At 41.0% G+C, this 19923-nt stretch overlaps 1 protein-coding gene across 5 annotated transcripts in view; it reads right to left on the bottom strand.

The window, feature by feature from the left end:
• The window catches only part of LOC120722632 (histone deacetylase 7-like), a 55920-nt gene that overhangs the window by 3106 nt on the left and 32891 nt on the right, over nt 1–19923 (bottom strand). For all 5 annotated transcript variants that reach the window (XM_040013680.1, XM_040013682.1, XM_040013681.1 and 2 more), the window contains 23 exons: nt 15789–15982; nt 15560–15650; nt 14804–14924; nt 14520–14614; nt 13874–13996; nt 13532–13641; nt 12833–12934; nt 11397–11568; nt 10786–10991; nt 10254–10457; nt 9760–9985; nt 9276–9409; nt 8990–9110; nt 8200–8249; nt 7554–7661; nt 6252–6307; nt 5671–5758; nt 5439–5558; nt 5248–5345; nt 1365–1483; nt 881–1014; nt 295–376; nt 18–156 (listed from right to left, as the gene is read on the bottom strand). In XM_040013680.1, coding sequence (XP_039869614.1) covers nt 18–156; nt 295–376; nt 881–1014; nt 1365–1483; nt 5248–5345; nt 5439–5558; nt 5671–5758; nt 6252–6307; nt 7554–7661; nt 8200–8249; nt 8990–9110; nt 9276–9409; nt 9760–9985; nt 10254–10457; nt 10786–10991; nt 11397–11568; nt 12833–12934; nt 13532–13641; nt 13874–13996; nt 14520–14614; nt 14804–14924; nt 15560–15650; nt 15789–15982 — 2893 coding nt within the window. The remainder of the gene's footprint in view (nt 1–17; nt 157–294; nt 377–880; nt 1015–1364; nt 1484–5247; nt 5346–5438; nt 5559–5670; nt 5759–6251; nt 6308–7553; nt 7662–8199; nt 8250–8989; nt 9111–9275; nt 9410–9759; nt 9986–10253; nt 10458–10785; nt 10992–11396; nt 11569–12832; nt 12935–13531; nt 13642–13873; nt 13997–14519; nt 14615–14803; nt 14925–15559; nt 15651–15788; nt 15983–19923) is intronic.

The following is a 19923-nucleotide window of genomic DNA, read 5'->3' as shown; positions in this document are numbered from 1 at the left end:
GTATCCATGCACTGTACCTCTTGCTTGAAAGAACTCCAACAGAGAGCGAGGCCAAAGCCTTGACAGCATCTGTTTCCTCACAGTCTCTGCTCTGAGCAGCCATGTATGACAGACCCACTGATCCACTGTAGGCCTTCACACTCTGCCAGTACTGACCTGCAAACAACACAAGACGTAACAAAAATGTCAAGCGAATTTCAACGTTGTAGTTTTGACATCATATCCACTGGTTATGTGTCGATTACAACTGAAATAAAAATGCAGAGAAGAAGATGAAACATAAGCGCTGCTCACTTTGTATCTGTATGACAGTTTGTAGGGAGCGGACTGCGTTAGCGTTGGGCTTCTGGAGGAGGACGTCTTCCGGCAGCGGTTCCTACAGGACAAACACACAACAAAACACCATCTTTAGAACCAAAATGGCTACAACAGTATCATTTAATTTCTACAAATTGAAAAGACATTATTTATTTTTCATTTGAAGCTTACACATGCACAAACTGGTTAAACAGAGAATATTTTTAAAGGTCTTGCAAAACAGGCAGGCTAATGAAACAGTCTTAACATCCTGACAATAAACCAGAATTCAGCTGACCCTGGAAAGAATTTCAGCACTGATCATCTGCTGGTAAAGTAGGACTGTGATCAATTCTGTCAAAACTTGGCACTATGTTTATTGAAATGGAAGCACCACTTCAGTGAGCACATTGTGGTAGCTGATCCATGATGTGACGAGTGACACTTGTACAAAATGAAAGAATAACGAACTCCGAGATACACTGTCCCGACCAAGTCCCTCTAACTGTAGTAAAAATGGTACACTGTGCTCCAGCTAACTGTAAAAAAAACAAACACTAGTAAAGAACTCCATTAGTCATACCTGTATGCCCAAGAGTGAACTGACACAGGCTTCAGATGCGTCACAGATTGCTGTGAGGTCGTGACCTCCCTCAAGGGCCAAAACCAGACGGCCTCCTGCTAGAGACATCAGCTGACGGGTCAGGAAACCAAAACCTGCGGCGAACACAAACACGCACACAGAGTTGTTAACATTAAATGACAACAAAGCTTGGCAGGTGAACTGTTGCAATTTCCAATAGTCTCCAAAAACAAATGCATATTTTCATCCGTAGATCCTCCCACAGCAACATACCAATTACTGTAATTATGGTAATATCAGCGGTGAAGCAAGACACAGTAGAAGGAACTTGAATCCTGCTCTTTTGTTCATGCTAAACATGAGCTTCAAGAAACTCTAATATCTTGAGACACTCAGGGTCTTAACAGAAAGTTTCACTGTCTCCTGCTACAAATAAGACAAAGGTTAAGACCAAGTGCAGTCTGCGGTGGGAAACTGTTCTTACATTTGGCCGAGACCTTGTAGCCTCCTAGAGGAGCGGGGTTTCCCTCGGCGGCGTCAAACCCGGCTGACACCAGAACTACATCCGGAGAGAACTCCTGAGCGATCGGCATCACCACAGACCTGTATGAACACACAGAGTAATTTTACTCAAATATCTTGTGTGTTTTGTACTTTTGTGTCATTTTCCTGGCTGTAACATGCGCCTACAGTTGTTAGAAACACATTGCTGTCGAGGAATAGGACAATAAATTCTGATGTGCACATTTGAGCCTTAATTATAAAGTTCAACAGGAAACTGAGTCACTGATTGATTTGAAAAATCAACACCGTTGACAAAATTAACACAAAATGAACGTGAAAAACAAAACAAAAAAACGATATATTGACATCACCACTGAAACATCGTGGGGGAAGTTAAGTTGCACTAACAGGACACAAAGTGATGAAAAGCAAAGAAGAACCAGCTGTAGTCTCCATCTCTGTTGATTCAATGTTTAAATAAACTGCTGACAGAAGCACTTCGGTGTGGATTCATTTCATTAGGGTGCTTATGAAGACCGGCCCTAGCATTCAGTGAAATATAGCCGTTTTCAAACACAACTGGGCATGTCCAAACTGGACACAAGACAAATATTTACCATTAAATCTAAAGAAGTCATTAACATGACAAGAGAAACTACGTACTGGCTGATCCCAGACTCAGCAGCCCGAGCACAGCTGACAAAGAACTATTGTTTCCTCTGTGGGAGAAGCTGCAGAGCTCGAGGAACACAAGCCAGCTCAACAAAGTCATATTGTTGTTTTGTCAGCTCTTATACTCGCTAACTTCTTTGTGGATTTCCAATAGATGAAATTGTCCTTAATGCTCTTGTTGTTAGGGAAGAAAGTAGTACTGTCCGGAGACGGCGAGAAGCTCGACTCGATGCTGTCGGCGAGAAGTTCAAAGCTGCAGCGTGCGAGTCTGTTTCCCATTAGAGCCTTGTCACTCTCCTCACGTCATTGACAACACAGGGAAAAAGAGGAAAAACAGTCCATCTGGGATCCATTTACCTTCATTATTCTGCCTGGGGACTTTGGAGACCTCCCCTCCTTCCCCCTTCAAGCACACGCACACACAGACACAGAGGCGCACATATCCAAACGCATACTGCTGACATGACTGCGTGCAGATGGACAACATGAGCTCATAGAGAGAAATAAGGTCGCCGAGATAAAACAAACACATTCCAAAATGAGCGTGCACGTGCAAACACGCACGCGCACTGATGCAAACGCACATCAGCGGTGCTTTGATTCGTCCAATAATTGTAATTCATAAAGCAGGCCTAAGCTTTATCACACCGATGCAGATATGAATCAAAAGCGTGCGCACACTCCTCACTCATCCCCACACGCCTGACCGCAAAACCCAACCCCACCTCCCCTGTAGAGCCATTAAAGCTGCCACGGTCCCCCTAGAGAGAGAGACTGCAGACAAACTAATGGAAATATGGAAGAAAGGAGGGGAGGGCAGGATTGGGGAGAGGAGGGGACGGTTATTAAAGATCAATCAAGGGAGGACAGGAAGAGGGCGAGAATGTGTGCTGGGTGGTGGTGGGTGAGGGTTGGGGTGATGGAAAACTTAAGGGTGGGGAGGGTGAGTGAGGGATAAGGTGAAAATACAACAAAGCTCCCCCTCTGCAGCTAAGCGCTTGCAAACTTAACTCATAAAATGGATTCCATTAAACAGCGCCGGCACTTTGTGTTTTTCCACAAACCCTTCGATGCTTTCAAAAAAACTTTATTAATTACAAAGCGCATTCATAGCACTTTAAATGCTGGGTGGCTGAGTGGTGAGGGAGTTGGGGTTTTTAAAAAGTTTTTCAGGCAAAGCACCTCCCCATTAGGGCTTAAACAGGGATTATGTTGACTTACAGGCTAATCATAATAGAATTATAAACATTTGCTTTCAAAATAGCTAAAAAATACTTCCAGCTAATCCTCATCAGGAAATCCAGCACAGTTATTTATTTATTCTGAACACTGTCAGAAAAATGAGCTCACGGCTACATTTAAGACGTGCAGGCTGATTTGATTAGCCTGACGTTCTAAATAAAGATCTACTTTTTTCACAACAAGAATAATTCAAATATGTAGTAAACCTACAGTGGTGTTGAATGGGTGGGTCACAAAATCGGTGCACCATACTTCACTGCACATGGAAGAAATGTGAGTTTCTGAAGTTTTGCAACTTATATACGAAAAGCTCACATATTAGCATCAGTATTATTTTGAATAACTGAGAAGGCAATTATCTGAGAAAGCTTTGATGTCGTGATCTTTTGTCCTCATGGGGCTCCAGGCAGAGTGAAAAACAGAAAATTACTTAGAAGTTCTATTAGGTCCAGATCTGTGTTATGTACTAAAGATGATACTCTGAAGCAATTTCACTGTGTCCACTGCAGATGAGTCAGCGCGCTCCTCTCAAGTAAGATCTGATTACTTTAGAGACCCTTTCAACTTAATTTTGTTAGTGATCATATTTTTTTAAAGAACTAAGTCTGTTTTAAATCTGAAAAAAAAAGAGAAAAAGAGATCAGTATTTTATCATGTTACTCTAGAAGGTACAAACATGCCAGATAATCAAAAGCGTCCTGAATGTTAGGGACGGTATTAAAGCACTGAAGTCAAGGGACCAAACCTCAATACAAATGATCAGAAAATAGATCCACCGGCTTTAAAGGTAACAAAATTTCAAACTGAACTTACAGTAATGTTTCTCTTCACACTCGACACAGAAGTATTTTTGTCACCATATGCCCTTGGAATATAAGGCATGCTCTGACTATCAATGTGCGGATAAACCCAAAAATCCGAATAAAACTAAGAGCCAGTCCTAAAATAAGCACTTTTAGAAATGCTCTAGAACTAAAGGAGCACTGCATAAATAAAACTCACACAGAGTGAGCTTGTGTATTATGCGGAGTAAACAGTCAGAACTAAATATTTTGGCAGATGACTGTTGAAGGCGCACGGCTATTTTGTCATTTCCCGAGTTTCCGGATTATGACCGATCCACCTGATACGTACTTGAATAGGTTTGATCTTACGTGTTTGGGTTTAAACATTTGTGGACATGCATATATGCAGAGTTCCCCCACTTATGTCTTTGAGCTCACCACTGTGCCTCTTTTCCAGTAACCACATGGTTGCCAGTGTTTCCTTGGGGCTTGGAAGCACCAGACAACCAAAGAGCCCACAAGACTGAAACTTTATTGGTGCTAAACTCCCACCGATGACAATTATCCAACCCACCAGCAGGAAGTAATGGTTTGCAATCTGTCAAACACAAGACCTGGAGACCATTTACTGTAAACCATCTGAAGTTATTGGAAACAGGGAGGGCCAGACACATGCTCTCCAAATGACAAGGATTATTAATTACGCAAGAAGTACGTCAGAGGTAGCAGGGAGCTGAGTCTCTGATCGACTTCAGTGTTTCAGTTGTGGCTCAGTTTAGAGGAAATGGGAGAAATCTACTGATTACACTTGTGCTAAATGACACTGTCCTTATCAATCAAAACTACTGTCGTACAGGAAAAGAGAAAATACCTATAAATGTTCATTCTTTCTACACTTTGATATATTTCCAGTCTCCACGAAAAAGCTAACGAATAAAGAACTCTGTGTAATAAAGCATGGCGAACGCAGATATTTCCATGGATGGCGCAAGGGGCCAATGGAAAGTAATGATGTGAATCATGTATCTTATTCAACAAGGCAACCTTCATTCAACCCAACTGAACATTTAAGAGAAATATTTCAGGGAGGTTTCCATCACTATATTTTAATTTGTCACCCATTTAGCTGCACTGTGCTGTAAACGCAGCCAGAGTTGGCTCTACCTGAATGCAGCGAGGTATTCAGCATCTCCCATGGGTGGGTCCAGTCCTCCTGTCCACGCCACATTCACATTAAAGCCCTCACCAGCTCCAGATCCAACCTAAACGCCAAATAACAAAGACAATTGATGTCATTCTTCTCTGATAGCATTACTCTCTCAAAAGGGAAGCAAACAGTCCTGGATGTCACCTACCTCAGCGGGAGACCCACTGCCGGGGAAGAAGTTTCCGTCGTCATAACGATGAAGTGAGATGTAGAGAACACTGGGGTCGTTGTAAAACACTTCCTCCGTGCCATTACCATGGTGAACGTCCTAGCCATGGCGATGAGGAGAGATTACTTTAGCACAATAGTTGCCACAGTCATGTTCTAAGGGGATGGGTATCACACAGTAAAATGAGGCCACAGTTAACAGGAAGTCTTACCCAGTCGACAATGAGGATCTTGCTGACGCTGAGCTTGTGTTGGAGCTGTTTAGCAGCTATAGCTACAGAATTGAAGTAACAGAAACCCCTGAAAGACAGAGACAGAGCCAATGTTTAAAGACAAAGAATATAAAGACTTTAATCTTTAACTGACAAAAAAGTAAAGGTAATTGGTTAATGAAAAGACCTGTGTGATTCTGACTTTTGCTGTTTTTTGACGTTTCCTTATTCTTGGTTTCAGAGATATGCAAGGTGTTCCGTACTAATACAAATGTTTAAAAGAAGGTATCCGACTGGTCTCCAAATCATTCTGAACCATGAAAATTGTCCCTAGCATACAATCAGACAAACTATATTTACTCTTTAACAGGGTAAAGAGTCCTGCAAAAGTTATTGATGCACAAATATTGCTTAAAAAATTAAATAAAAAAATAAAAGAACATCATGTAAACAAACCCCCACCACAAAAATATTATATTCTGTCAGTTTTTTTCTCTTTCACAATCATCCACAGAGGACATGCTGACAGCGCAGTAAGAACAGGAAAACCAACTATGACTCACACATAAACACACACTTACATGGGATTGGAGGGGTCTGCATGATGCCCTGGTGGTCTGACAACAGCAAAGCCATTCTGCAAAGAAGAGATAGATGCCACTAATTAGCATTGTGACATGGTAAACTTTAACAGAGCTGTTCAGAACCTACGATCTTTGGCACACAAGACTAAAGACTCACGCGTTCCCAAAAAGGTACAATGCTACTGTCAAAAACCCTGCTAAGCTCAAGCTAACTGACAGAGGTCACGTAAGGAAGGATGGTTTACATCAGTGCTCTTTGCATTTATAGGTGTGAAGTAGCTTTCTGATCTCTTAATAGATCATTTTTAATCCCAACAAATGTTATAACTTTGGCAGTTTGTACTATTTAAGTGTAACATCTAGCTTTGTTAGCTAGCTCTACTATACCAGTGTAATACACTGATGCGGTATATTAGAACATAAGCACAGGTGCAGGCATAAGAACAACATTATTATATTAATATTAATTATGTGTGTAAAGCGCATGCATAATATGCACTGAATGTAGCATGCACAGTTTATAGAGCTGAATGCCAGGATGCTGCTTTACCATTTTTAACACTGTACTTCACCTGCTCGTTTCACACATTTGCTTCATGCTCGTTTGGTTGGGTTTTTAACAAAAAACCTTTTAGGTCAACCTGCTATTTCATCTTTTTTTTTTATTAAACCAATTATGTTTTTACAAAAAAAAAAAAAAAGTCTTTCATCCCAAATTTTGAGTGCAACGAGGAAAAGAAAGACAATTAAGGCCATAATATAACAGAAAAGCTCTTTTTTGAAACCCATCACCTTTGAAGTGGCTTCTGCTGAGAAACGCTTCTCTGCTCAGTTCTAGTCTACTAGTTTACTCGTAGAAACAAAGCACTGCCATGGTGGATATAACCTCCTCGAAAACAAGTTAGAGTTTCTCTAATTTGTTTTGGCCCACAGCTCAGAGCCTGAGGAGCATTAAATAAGTCATAAATACACTTACTGTACTACATGTTTTTAAAATACTGTTTCTCAGAAGGTGCTGTGCAGTTTTTGGTGAAGCAGTTGTTCAACTTACTGACATCATGACAGCTACACATTACATCATATTACAGCTGCTTAGAAACGTCAACTTTATTGATCGTTACCACCGACAGCTAACGTTGAATGCCAACTTTAAACTCGGTCCATTCAGTAGCTCAGTGGTTCCAAATAAAGTGCTTTACTGCAATTGCAGCAGGTGACTACATGTCGGAAACTAGCCTGTCCATCTGTGGTCTGTCTCTTTCACACAGCGCTAGATGACTGCAGAGTTTCGAGTCTCACCTTTAGTTCTCCTTTGGCCACTCTGAACGCCAGCTCCACGACACTTCCTGCTGCCAGACGTGACGCCGTGGAGGTGTGCGACTCATTCCAAACGGTGTCATTATCAACCTGCCGATCCAAAAATACAAATGATCAGTATGCATTGAAGGAAGCATTAAAAACTACACAGTTTATGTCGTTGCTGCTGAAATAATCTCATTTTTTAAAACAGAATCTCCTGCACTAATGTGACTCGAGAGTAAACATGTCACTTTTCTCTCCCGTGTTAATACAGATGTATATTTACAAGTCATTTTTCTTTCCATTGGCTTTTTTTTCCTCTCCTCTGTTTGTTCGCAACCTGGCATAACTGCATTTGGCTCAGACGATGAAATCTAAGGCATTCCTTTCAACCCTGGTCCTGGACATGTTGTTCTCATTAGTCTGAGTTGTCATGGTTCGACTTGGACTGTCAGGCAAATGTTAGCGCAGGGCTGAGCCAGGTCTCTTTTCCACTCTAATATATTCTCTTTATTTCTGTCTGTTTTGTAATATTCGTGTCTTTGCTGCTTTTCTTTGAAACAGTGTTGACTTTCATTATTTCAGCGATTGTGGCATTTTCTACGGCATTCATTAAGTCTTGGTGTGTGTTGTTGGTTTTTCTTACCCCTACACCGCCGCATGGTAACATCACAAACATCCTTTGAGACAGGATCCCTGAAAATCAAAGAGAAATATACATTTTTATTGTGCATTCATACATTTATTAGAAGTAATTGTTTTGTTTTTTAAGCTTGTATAATCCTTTTATGTCATGAGGAATCAGGCATATTGTGATTAAGCTATCATAATGCCATAAATGTCATTTTTGTGTATAAGACAGCATACACAAATACACGCTTCCAAAACACATTTATTTCATATAAATATTTAAAAAGAAGTGCAGAGTGTTTGTCTCCCCCATCTGGCAGTGAGAATAACTGCAGAACTGAAAACTTGTTTTTGATGATAAACTGTTTTTGTCCCTGCCATTAGATTTTTAACAGTTTAATCCCTCAAAAGACTTAAACTAATACTGAATACATGCCTGATCTTCATTTAATATTCTTAATTTCTTTAAAATCTTTCCACCATTTTTCCACTGCTGATGCCTCCTAACAAACTCTGTCTTCACTGCTATTGTTGATCATCTGTCTTCAGCTCTGTCAAACCAGCCTTTACTGGTTTGAATAAAATTAATCTATTTTGTCATCACTTGATTTAAAACCCAAGTACGCTGCCAAATACAGAGAGATCTGACTGGTTCTGATAGGCATAATCAGCACTGCATGAACTCATTTGGCAGGGCTTGAATTCAAAGGATGTTTTGTGGATAAAAGTATAATTTCTTTCACTCTAAAACCCTTGAAATTACTCTTTGATGATTCTAAACACAATCAATATGAGGTGAAGCGTACCAGCCAGTTTGCGGTTATCCAGTTTGAGCCTGTTGAGCGGGTTGGTGCCATATAGCAACACGTGACGCTCCGTGTGGACGGACTGCAGCTCCTCCAGAGTGGCTTTACGGCCGCGGATACTCTGCAAGACGAGCATAACATGCATAAAATGATGAGACATTCGAAATCAAAGAAATTAATATCTTATTAATAACAATAATGATACCTGACTAACCATATCCTGTGTGTGTGTGTGTGTGTGTGTGTGTGTGTGTGTGTGTGTGTGTGTGTCCGTCCTGTGTCATACCTCGCACTGTCCCTTCAGGCCTCTCTCCTGTAGTCGGGACCAGATGCTCTGTATCCTCCCAGCATGCTCTGGGTGACTGCTGTTATCTCCACAGGTACACTGGTGTTTCAGCATTTGAGAGTCATAGACGAGGCCTGTGTACAAAAAAAGGATTTATAACAACATGTTAGTCGAGATGGCCATTTTGATAAGAACTGCCACCAGTAATCACATAAAAACACCCACTGTTGCAGATTAACCACTATTAACTGAGCATGCTCCTCACTTATGATTTTTGTCAACATATCAATATAAAGATACATTTAATAATACACAACTAACTCTCGTGAGTAGACCAGCTATTACAGCACATAATTTGTGAAACCATCTGGAAAAACCCTGTCAACTGTTTGATAGATCTGACATGTTATACAGCCCCAGCCTAAAAATAATAAAAATTTGTACACAGAAGGTGCGATATGCATTAGAACACTGTGTGACTCACCAGTGGTGAAGCGTGGCTTGCTGCTGGTGTCTTGTGCAGGCAGACTGAGGGTTTTCTCTGGCAGAGTGAGAGAGGTGGAGGCTGGGGAAGACTGCGTACGGAACACGGGGCGATGGACGCCCAAGCCACCAACGGCCCTGCCGCCTCCACGCAACACAGGTACTGCCAGGGTCTCCATTTGTCGGTGGAGCTGCTGCAGCTGCTTCTGCTGTTCCCATAGCAACGACTAGTGGGAGAAATTGATAGGAAACATAGATAAATCAGATATACAGTCTACAGTTATCAATAATAAAAGAATAAAAAGGAGAAAAAGTTAAATTACACAAAGAAAAATGTTCAGTTGCTACTAATATGAAATATGCAGATGCCAGTGTTAGGCTGCCATCTACAGGACTGGATGATGAAGAAAAAAGTTGTGTTGTGTTTTACCCAACTACCTGTTTGTGTTTGTACAAGAGTGTGTGTGTGTTTGAAGGTAGTCTATGTTTCCAAACCTGATTAAGTATGAGGGCATGCTGCAGGTTCATCTGCTCTTCTTGTGTCTTGGATGCTGATGGCTCCACTTCCCTCAGCGACTCTGACCGCCCTCTGCTGTGATAGGCTGGCTCCGTGGGTGACGTCCCGCCACCGTCCTCTGAGTCCATATCCTCAGAAGGTATCTGATGCAATCTGGGCTTCTCACTGGACTTGGACATCAGCTGTACATGGACATACACACGTTAAAGATGGATTTAAAAGTAAAAAATGTTTGTGAATCTGTGTTCAGTTCAGTTCAGTTCAATCCATTAAAAAGAACGGCTCAGGATGGCTGATGTCGGAGGTAAAGTGAATTTAACGAGTGAAGGGCAATGAGCTGTGACAAGAGGCTTAATAAAACAATCTCAAGAAAGGCTCAGCCTCCCCTACACCTTTAATCATGTTTAAAAGGTTACAGGCAGCCAGTTTTATCAGTCTTGATGCAAATGTGGCAAAGAGGAGATCATGTATGATCTCAAACAGCACTGAAAGGTGCACATGTATTCCTACCTTGCCCAGGTGTGTCTGCTGTTTGAGCCTCTCCAGTAGTTGTGTGTTGTGCTGTTGTTGTAGGAGATGTGTGTGAAGCGCGTGGGGACTCTGAGGAAGGGGTTCTGAGCGTGCTCTGCTCAGGGGCTTGTGTGATTGAGCACCTCCAGCAGACAGGTGGTCCAATGGCTGCGCAAACTGAAGTGGAACGGAGTCTAGGCCTTGAACTGCCAAGAGACAGGGTGATAGAGGAAATTCACTTGCGTGAAAGTAAAGACATACGTTCAAACAAAATGAAAAGAAAGAAAAGTTACTGAAATGAAGCACAAAAAAGGTGAGAGATTAAAAATAGTCTGAAAGTGGTAGCCTCCCAGTTTACTCGTCTGAAAGTCAACAAAAGTGCATTCCCAATGTAACCACCAGGTGGTGCTGTAACATTTCATTCACTAAAACTAATAGCAGGGTTACACAACTGTCAATACCATGGATGTGCATATTTTGCAGCGTTGTGCTTCTGTTTTAATGCTGATGAAGTTTTGCAAATAAATCACACATAACATTAAAATGAAAACTTTTCAACTGTGAACTTCAGAGCTTTTGCCTCAACACTGTGGATGAGTGCAGAGTCTCACCGGTGAGTAGCGGAGTGCGGACCAGTCCAGATGGCTCCAGGATGATGACAGGTAGGTGTGGGTTCATCTGCCCTGCCTGATCTTCTCTGCTGAGGGGGAGGAACACTGAAGAGCCGCCGGCAGTGACCACCGGTACTCGGCTGACCTTCAGCGAGGACAGCTCTCCTTCAGTCTGCACACACAGTTGAAAAGACCTTTGTAGTCACAGCAAACACACTATTTTACGTTCAACACGGATGAATTCACAGGACAACAAATAACAACACACATTTTGTTGTGACAAACATTTCTGTGTTGATCAGTTCTGACGACACTGATGTAAAGTGGAAGTGACATAACCGCCTAAAGTGTCTTTTAATTTCATCACGCTGTAATGTCAGAAAGCCAGAGTTTCAGGTCATAGTGAAACAGCAACTCCTGAGAATCAAGCTTCCTTTAATTGACTTACTTCCTTTGTAAAACAGGATATGTGAAACAGAGATGATTTCATTCACTTCAGAGAGATTTTGAAGTCACTGTGATGTGACTTAGGTTAATTGTAACACTACAGACTGCACTGCACAGTCATCTCAACACTCAGATTTGAGTCTAGATCATTTATTATAACACAAATTTAATAGTTTAGCAATAAATAGCAAAGGAAAAAAACCCTTATTCAGAAACAGTGTACATTAATTTTTTTTACCTTAATGTACATAACAAAGTCATAATAATTAATATGATATTTAGAATCCTTATATAACATTCCCTGTATGCCTGTATGTTGTCAATACAAACTGGTAACTGGAGTGGTTCTCATGTAGTGCTTTTCTACTCCTACCTACAACATGACTTAGTCACCCCTTCACATCCAATCATAAAACCACTTTTTTTCCTATGCTTTCTAGCTAACAGTCACACACATCGACACTCTGATGGATGCATCAGAGAGCAACATGTGGTTCAGTATTTTGCCCAAGGATACTTTGGCAAGCAGTCTGGAGCAGCCAGGGATCAAAGCATGAACCTTACCAGTGGTAGATTAGTTCCATCGCCTGAGCTACAGCCAACCCTAACCCACCCACACAAGGAAATTAAGAAACACAGTTTTAAATAGCTCTATATCGCATTATGACTTTTCACCGTCATATCAATCTATTGTGAGGTCAGAGGTCAAATGTGTCACGATATTTAAAACTTCAATCACAGTTTCTATGTTATAAGACTTTTTGTCACTTTTTGATTAACAAATAATCAAGTTGACCTTGAATACCTTGGTGGACAAATTTCAACAGATGTTTAACATGAAACTGCTCTACACCCCTAAAAAGTTCAGTCAGAATTCATCCAAAACCTTTTGAGATGTCGCGTTTACAGACAGAATGACACGCACACACACAAACGCTACCAGAAACATAACCTCCTTGGCAGAGGTAAGAAATGAGTTCAGTTTTTACCCTCGAGTTAGCTGGTAGTCCCAGTGTGATGGTGGGCAGGGTGGAGGGACTCTGGATGGTGAAGTTAGCTAGAGTACCATCTCTGAGCAGCAGTTTCTGGGCCTGAGAATACCAAACATAAACATGATGTAAAATTGAAATCCAACTGAAACTGTGCTGATGAAAATAAACTTTCCTAATCTACACCATATGTGAAAAAAAACAAACAAACTGATTTTCACATTTTAAACCAAAGCTGGTATACTGTCTAACATTTTCTACTGTTAATAATAACTGAAAATGTTATTATTTAGAATAATTTCAGTCTGTTTTGAGCTACTCTACACCAGCATGGTCTAATGAAACCTAAGCTAATGTTTTGTCTCTAGCTGCCTCGACACTGGGAAATCATGAGTCAGACATTCGCAGCAGGTGTGACAGAGGTTGCTTTGTTTTGACTTTGATGATTAAATGAATTATGTATAAACAGCTGACAAACAGTGTTCCCATACTCTTATGGCTTTAAACATATCATTACCCAGCATCTCAGCAGCCAATGCATGGAAAACAACTTTTTAACCCTGCTCAAAATACCTGTTTTACTATTTTACTAAAACAAGTGTGAAAATAACTTAATATCATTATGTCAACTTAGATAGAGTTAATACAGTAAAACTGAGAGGACTCAACAGCACTGTGTGTGTGTGTTTCTTGTCAAACCTCATGTGAGAGGCCGCCTGCAGATGGCAGCAGTCCATTCTCATTAGGCAGACTGTCGTTAGGAGAGCTACAGCCAGAGACTGGAGTGCTGCTGCTGCTCGGGGACGAGTCTGCAGACAGACAAACAGAAGGTGAGTTTGATATTTGACTATGAAGCTCGATTGTGTTTCAATCACATCACAGCAGATCAATCAAACAATCATGTACAAAACAAACAAGCCAAAAAAACAAAAATGAACAAATGAAAAACATTGCTCGCATCGGTAATAATTGAGAACAGCTTACGGCTACAATAATGCAGCGCTCTTATGTATTGCTGCGTTTGTGTGTCTGTAAGTTTACCCAGTGTATCAGGAACTCTGTGCTTGACAGTGGGTGGGGCACTCTCTTTGCGGGTGAGCGGACTCTTGCGGGTATTCAGGTGTTTCTTCAGCTTGTGTTTCACCTTCAGATTAGGCTCCGACGCTAGTGAATAAGAGATGCACAAAGGAATATTACTTCATGCTGTTTGCTGACTGTAAAAGCTGAAAATGAATCAATTTCCATGTAATGAAATCCCAAATGTTCACAATGTGTCATAACAGGAAAATGTTAGTGTTACCAAATATTTAATACACAGGAACTCCTACTCTCTGGACTGAGTAAAGATTATTCAGTAGTTTTTGATAGAAAGGTTGGAGACAACAGACTAAATAGTAAAAGCTCCATTTGAATATATATTTATATATATATTTTTTAACAGATTTTGATTCCTCCGCTTTTGGCATGAAGTCAGGAGCAGTGCAATATTTCTTCCCTTCTGAAAGAACTAACTGAAGTAAATATTTCACTTTGCTATTTGAATGATAAATGAGAAATGACCAGGCTGTCTTTGGGTCTTTCACGTCATAACTCACTTTCACTTCCCTATAGTGTCAATTCATAGCTTCCGCCATGATATGTATTCGTCAGATTTCTCCTTAATAGGATTTTGCGTCAAATGTTTCACCTGCTCTGCGTAGCGGCGTGCCCTCTGGACCCTCAGGAGGGGGCTGCGTTGAAGAGGAAACAAGAGTGGGTATGCTAGGGTCAGGGCCCAGCTTTCTGCAAAAAACACAACATAACAACAATTACACATCAAACCATTCATGTAAACAGTGACGCAACACCTGGTACAGCTTTACTTCAAATTCACGATATAAAGTGCATTTAAAAAATAACACTATTATTATGATGTGACTGTGTTGTACACTTAGTGTTTTGTGTTCTGCTTGTTCACACATGCTGCGTTACCTGTATTGGACAGGAGGTGCAGTCAGAGAGTTAGCGTTTGTTCTTTCCAGCTCAGCCTTTTTCTGCTTCTTAAGAATCACCTCCTGGAGTTTCTGTTTCACTAAGGAACTTGCCACCGCACCTGTCAATCAGCCACAGCAACCAATCAAATCCACAGAAACATTTACCAGCTGTATCAGCATGAAGGGAGGAGCAAGCCCTGCCTAAAGCACAGTGTTCACAGCTAGACATTATTTGCATAGTTGTGCAGGAAATAAATACATAAATAAAACGCAAATACTATACATGCATGTATGCTTCCAAGTGTCGATGCATTTGTGTGCAATGCACTGTGAAGTCACCGGTTAGGCCTGAGACTATGTTTGCTTCCATTCTTGTGTGTAAGTGTGCACACCGAGGTGGCAGCTGGTGCTAGGAGTGATCAAGTCAATATTGACCCAGGGACTTTATGTGCCTGGATGCAAAACTATATTTATCTCCACTTTTTCAGGTTATATTTAGATCTCACTTCAAAGAAAGCAGCTTTGCAATTGAAGAAACACTGTGTAACAAAGATGAAGATGATCTCTTGCAGGGACTTTCCTCTCTGGCCATGATTAGTACTCTGGGCCATAATTATTCTTAAATTTGTGGAAATGGTTTTATGAAAAGTGAAAAAAATAAATAAATAAATATTAGCTGGAGTCTTGTAGAGACCTGTAGAGTAGCAAAGTTAGAGTTTAATTTCCCATTTTGTGTGTGTGTGTGTGGACTCACTCTGTTGACTCTTGTCTTTGTGCTTTAGCTGCTGCAACTCTTGTTGTTTCTCGTGATGTTCGTGCTCTCGCCTCCTTTGTTCCATATTAAACTACCCCACCAAACACATACACACATTAGCAACATTTAGAAAGCAAAAAGTCAGGTAAGACTGCAGTGTAATAAAATATATTGTACAAAAGTTTTCCCAAGAAGTCTTTTATGGTTTTACTCAGTTTTTCCCCCTTACCCGGATTTGCTGGTGAAGCTGTTGTTGGGAGAAGGAGCTGCGAGGTTGTGGGGAGAATGGTGAAAGGTGTAAAGGCGGGTGCAGCGGGGTGAGGAGCACCGTGTCCGAACCAGGGCGCATCCCCCGCTCTCCCACCCTGAGATCCATGGGAAACAGCAAGGATGTGCGCGACACTGCCACTGCCACTGAGGAATCTGGGAAAAGGCAAGGATAAAGTGAAGAGAGAGAGACAGTTTGCTCCATCCTCAACGAGGAACAGTTGATGCTCTGTGGGAAGTGCTCCCTGAAAAAACAAACATTTAGGATTTCAAGGAGCACATGGGAGTCGCTATGAAGCAGGCTTTATATAAATTGCTTTACAATAAAAACGGAAAAGCACAAAATTATTTGGGCCTTCTAGATCTGTGCTTGAAATAGCTTTCAGGAACCTTGGAACAAATTACAACAGGATTTGAAACTACAGCAGTGAAAGCATGAAAGGCTCTTCAGCAACTACCTAAGCTGATGCCCAATGCAGTACACCAAGACCCAAAGTGAAGGAATAATAAGAAACTGACACAGGAATCAAGAAAGTTGGGTTTATGTAAGCACAACAAGTAGAAACAGCATTCCTGAAGCATTTATGGCATCTGTGTAGGTCTTTCATTACCAACACTCACACGAGACACACACACACACACACACACACACACACACACACACACACACACACACTTCCATGCTTTTTGCTGTTGGGATTATCTGCATCGCACAGCTGAGTCAATGGGAAAGATTGCCTCACCCAGTGCTAAAAACAAGATCCAGGGAGGGAACAGCTTGGGAAAAGCTTGGGGGTGGGGGGTTTCCGTCCATGAGGCACACACAGACACAAATGTCTACACATGACTAAAAAAAATAAATTAATAAAATAATATACAGTGGCTCACACCAAAAAAGAGACAGAGCTGTAAGCACATATAGGCATTCAAATATATCTCACCACACATGTGGATAATGCTGCAGCAGGTGACACACATTCACCTGCATATGTCGGTTTATTTATTCACACATTTGAATAACCACCCACGCATAAACAAGCTTTCCGAAAGCAAGCAGGCACACGTACGGTAAAAAACATTTACACACAATCACGAGCTGCACACAAAATAGGCTTGAGTAAATACCGATTGCACAAACCTGCCTAATGCTTAAACTTGCATGTGTGCACACACGCGTGCACGCACACACACAGCACAATGAAATAACTTCATATGACATCATCTTGGGTGCCGCTCAGATGTCGGGCTGCAGAGTGTGAAGTAAATGTCACTCACAGCGTGGCCTGGCCTGATGCCAATAGCAGCACTTGACTGGATATGGGTAAAAGGGAAATGAATAGACGCCACAGTCTCAGGGGAATTTGTAAAGTAATCGCCAAAATTAATCTTATTTGTATTCGTGCAAACAAAATGATCTGCTTCCAGTCTGAAAAACAAGACCACCTTACGAGCCAGGAGCCGGTGGTGGTCGGGTAAGTCAAACAGCTTTCACCAAGGAGACTGCAGCTCGAATCCCACACTATCATAAAAATAAATATTTTTACACTTAAGCTGCCTTTTCTCTCACTGTTTGGTTAGGTTTGAGAAAAGATTGTGGTTTAGGTTAAAAGAAGTCCTTTACCGCATGTCTGACAGCTACTACATTTTGTAGGTTACCTCAGTCACGGGTCCTAACAGAGGAGTTTAAAGAAAGAAAAAAAATACTCAATGTAGTCAGAAAACACACTTTCAGTTTCAAAATCTTGCTGCCCTTCAGGACCATTCATGTTTATGTGCACCACATAACGTCAAGCAAACTGCCTGAGGGGCAGAAACTCACCTTTAAAAGTAGCCAATCCAGCCCCTTTAGATGGCCTTGGAAAATGTAAAAGATTTAAATAAAGGAGGGAAGATTTTTCTTTTTCTTGTTTTTTTTGTCTGAACTTTTAATTCCGTCCGAGCCAGAAGTCTGAAGTTTTACAACAAAACTATCTGGTTAAGCCAAGAAGCTGTGCTGATGCTTTTTTAAAGTTTATTACAGTGACCGCAGAATGACTGAAGATGGAAATTTTAAGCACCATGTTGACATTGTGCATCTCACGCTGATCATCATTCGCTTTGTAAATGGATGATTTATTCATTGTGAATAATTACATAATGTGCATGGACTTCTTCAGAAGGTGACTATTTTTACAATCTGCGACAAGGCTGGGCATGAACACAACAGTACAGAAGACAGATGATGTCAGTAGTGCTGTGTCTCCTAGAACAAACATTAAACCTCACCTACTGTATTAGATCGTCAGTACTCTTCCTCCATATTAGGCTACAAATGCAGAAAGACATCCCGAATGCCGGCCGTGGCTGGAATAATAGAAATCCCTTGGCAAACACACACATTCACAAAGACACAGGCGGCTATGCACACATATTTTCTTTAATGACAACACAGAATAATAATTCTGTGTTGTAAAATGTAGAGGAGAACATGATCGTGCAAGGAAACAAAGGCTGGCACAGTACACACACACACACACACACACACACACACACACACACACTTTGGGAACACCAGTGTCTGTCACCCTCCTCTCCTGGGTTATAAATAGCAAATGGCACTCTATTCCAACATTTACCTACACAGACGTCTTTGTTTCTACAGGGAAACCACACTCTCTCTTCTAGAGTAACCCAGTGATGTCACCTGCAGTTTCTAGTTAGTTGTCAAAAAAAATAAATAAAAAAAAACACAACGAAGATGTCCATGAAATGCTGGCCTACACACACACACACACACACACACACACACACACACACACACGCAAAAATACAAAAGGACACACACATAAAACAGCTTTCTCTTATTAATTTCAAGAGTTTGGAAAAATCCTCATTACTGCCAAATGTTGCTAAACTTGCTTGTCTTTATGAAGAACTTACAAAACATGAAATCACTTGGCAGTAGAGCTCAATTATCTCAGCAGAGTACAATGTAAAAAAGTTTTTTATAAACTTGTTACTCCCTGATGTGTAATCTGTGTACCAAGCTATAACTTTATTTGACACTGTTGATATCCAACAGACCTCTAAGGAACGTCTGTTACATGTTACTCTGTAAAGCATTCAAACTAGACTGACCAGGGGACTGGAATCAGTCGATTTCCAGCACTCTTGACCCTGACCAGACATTGTCCGGTAAGCCCATGTGAACGGGAGTGCAGGACACGCACACTCACAACCTCGCGCTGACATGCCGTTAGCGTGGAACCTCACTGTGAATGAAGACCCAAAGTAAACGCAACCATCCTAATATCTGGTCTTTGTCCTTTAACAAGATATAAACATTTGCCAGTAATTATTTAAACACAGGACAATCATTTTGTTTTTGTATTTCGGGGGGTTGAAAATCGTGTAATTATACTGGTTTTGGTACAAACTACTGCATTTCTAGTATTGTGATGTGCTTACATTGGAGTATAGGACTCAGTAGTCATCATGGTTGAATGCCTCATGAGCACCACATCAGATTTTGAGCTGTTGGTTAATTATAAACAAACTGCGTTTTTTAAATTTCTTTAAATCTGGGTTCAGATTAAAATCTGTTTTTGTGCATCTATAGGGTTTTTCCTCTCCCCAGATTCCTCAGTGTGTAGTGATACTTCAGGAGTATCACTAGTAAGCGGACACATTATGCTGTTTTTAGAAATGCCGAATAACTAAGAATAACACACTGCCCATGAAACCAACATGACTTTAAGGCTAGACACCATGTAGTGGTTTAACTTCTGCAGGCACATTTAAATCATCCAAAGTCTCTCTCTCTGGGGCCTCTCCCAGTAATACGAGGCTCTGGTGTTTTCAGTTCCCTTAAAGAATGGCATTATGTTACACTTCATTACATCTGCGTGTTGCACTCAGATAGAAATAACAAATCTTGGCCTTGTGCTTATGATTGCATGTTGATTTTATTTAAAAAGCACAGCTATTTTCTGCAAATAGAGCTGGGAATGCATGTGCTAAAATAACATGCATATCATGCACACATACATTTAAGCAATAGGTCCTTTTTCGAGCATTAGTAACATGATACTCATGAAAGCCAAAGAAAGTTGAGAAAC

This window comes from Simochromis diagramma, unplaced genomic scaffold, assembly GCF_900408965.1.
Source record: "Simochromis diagramma unplaced genomic scaffold, fSimDia1.1 OVJJ01000705.1, whole genome shotgun sequence".
NCBI lineage: Eukaryota > Metazoa > Chordata > Actinopteri > Cichliformes > Cichlidae > Simochromis > Simochromis diagramma.
Note: the sequence above shows the minus strand (reverse complement) of the source record. Positions and strands in the feature narration are given on the sequence as shown.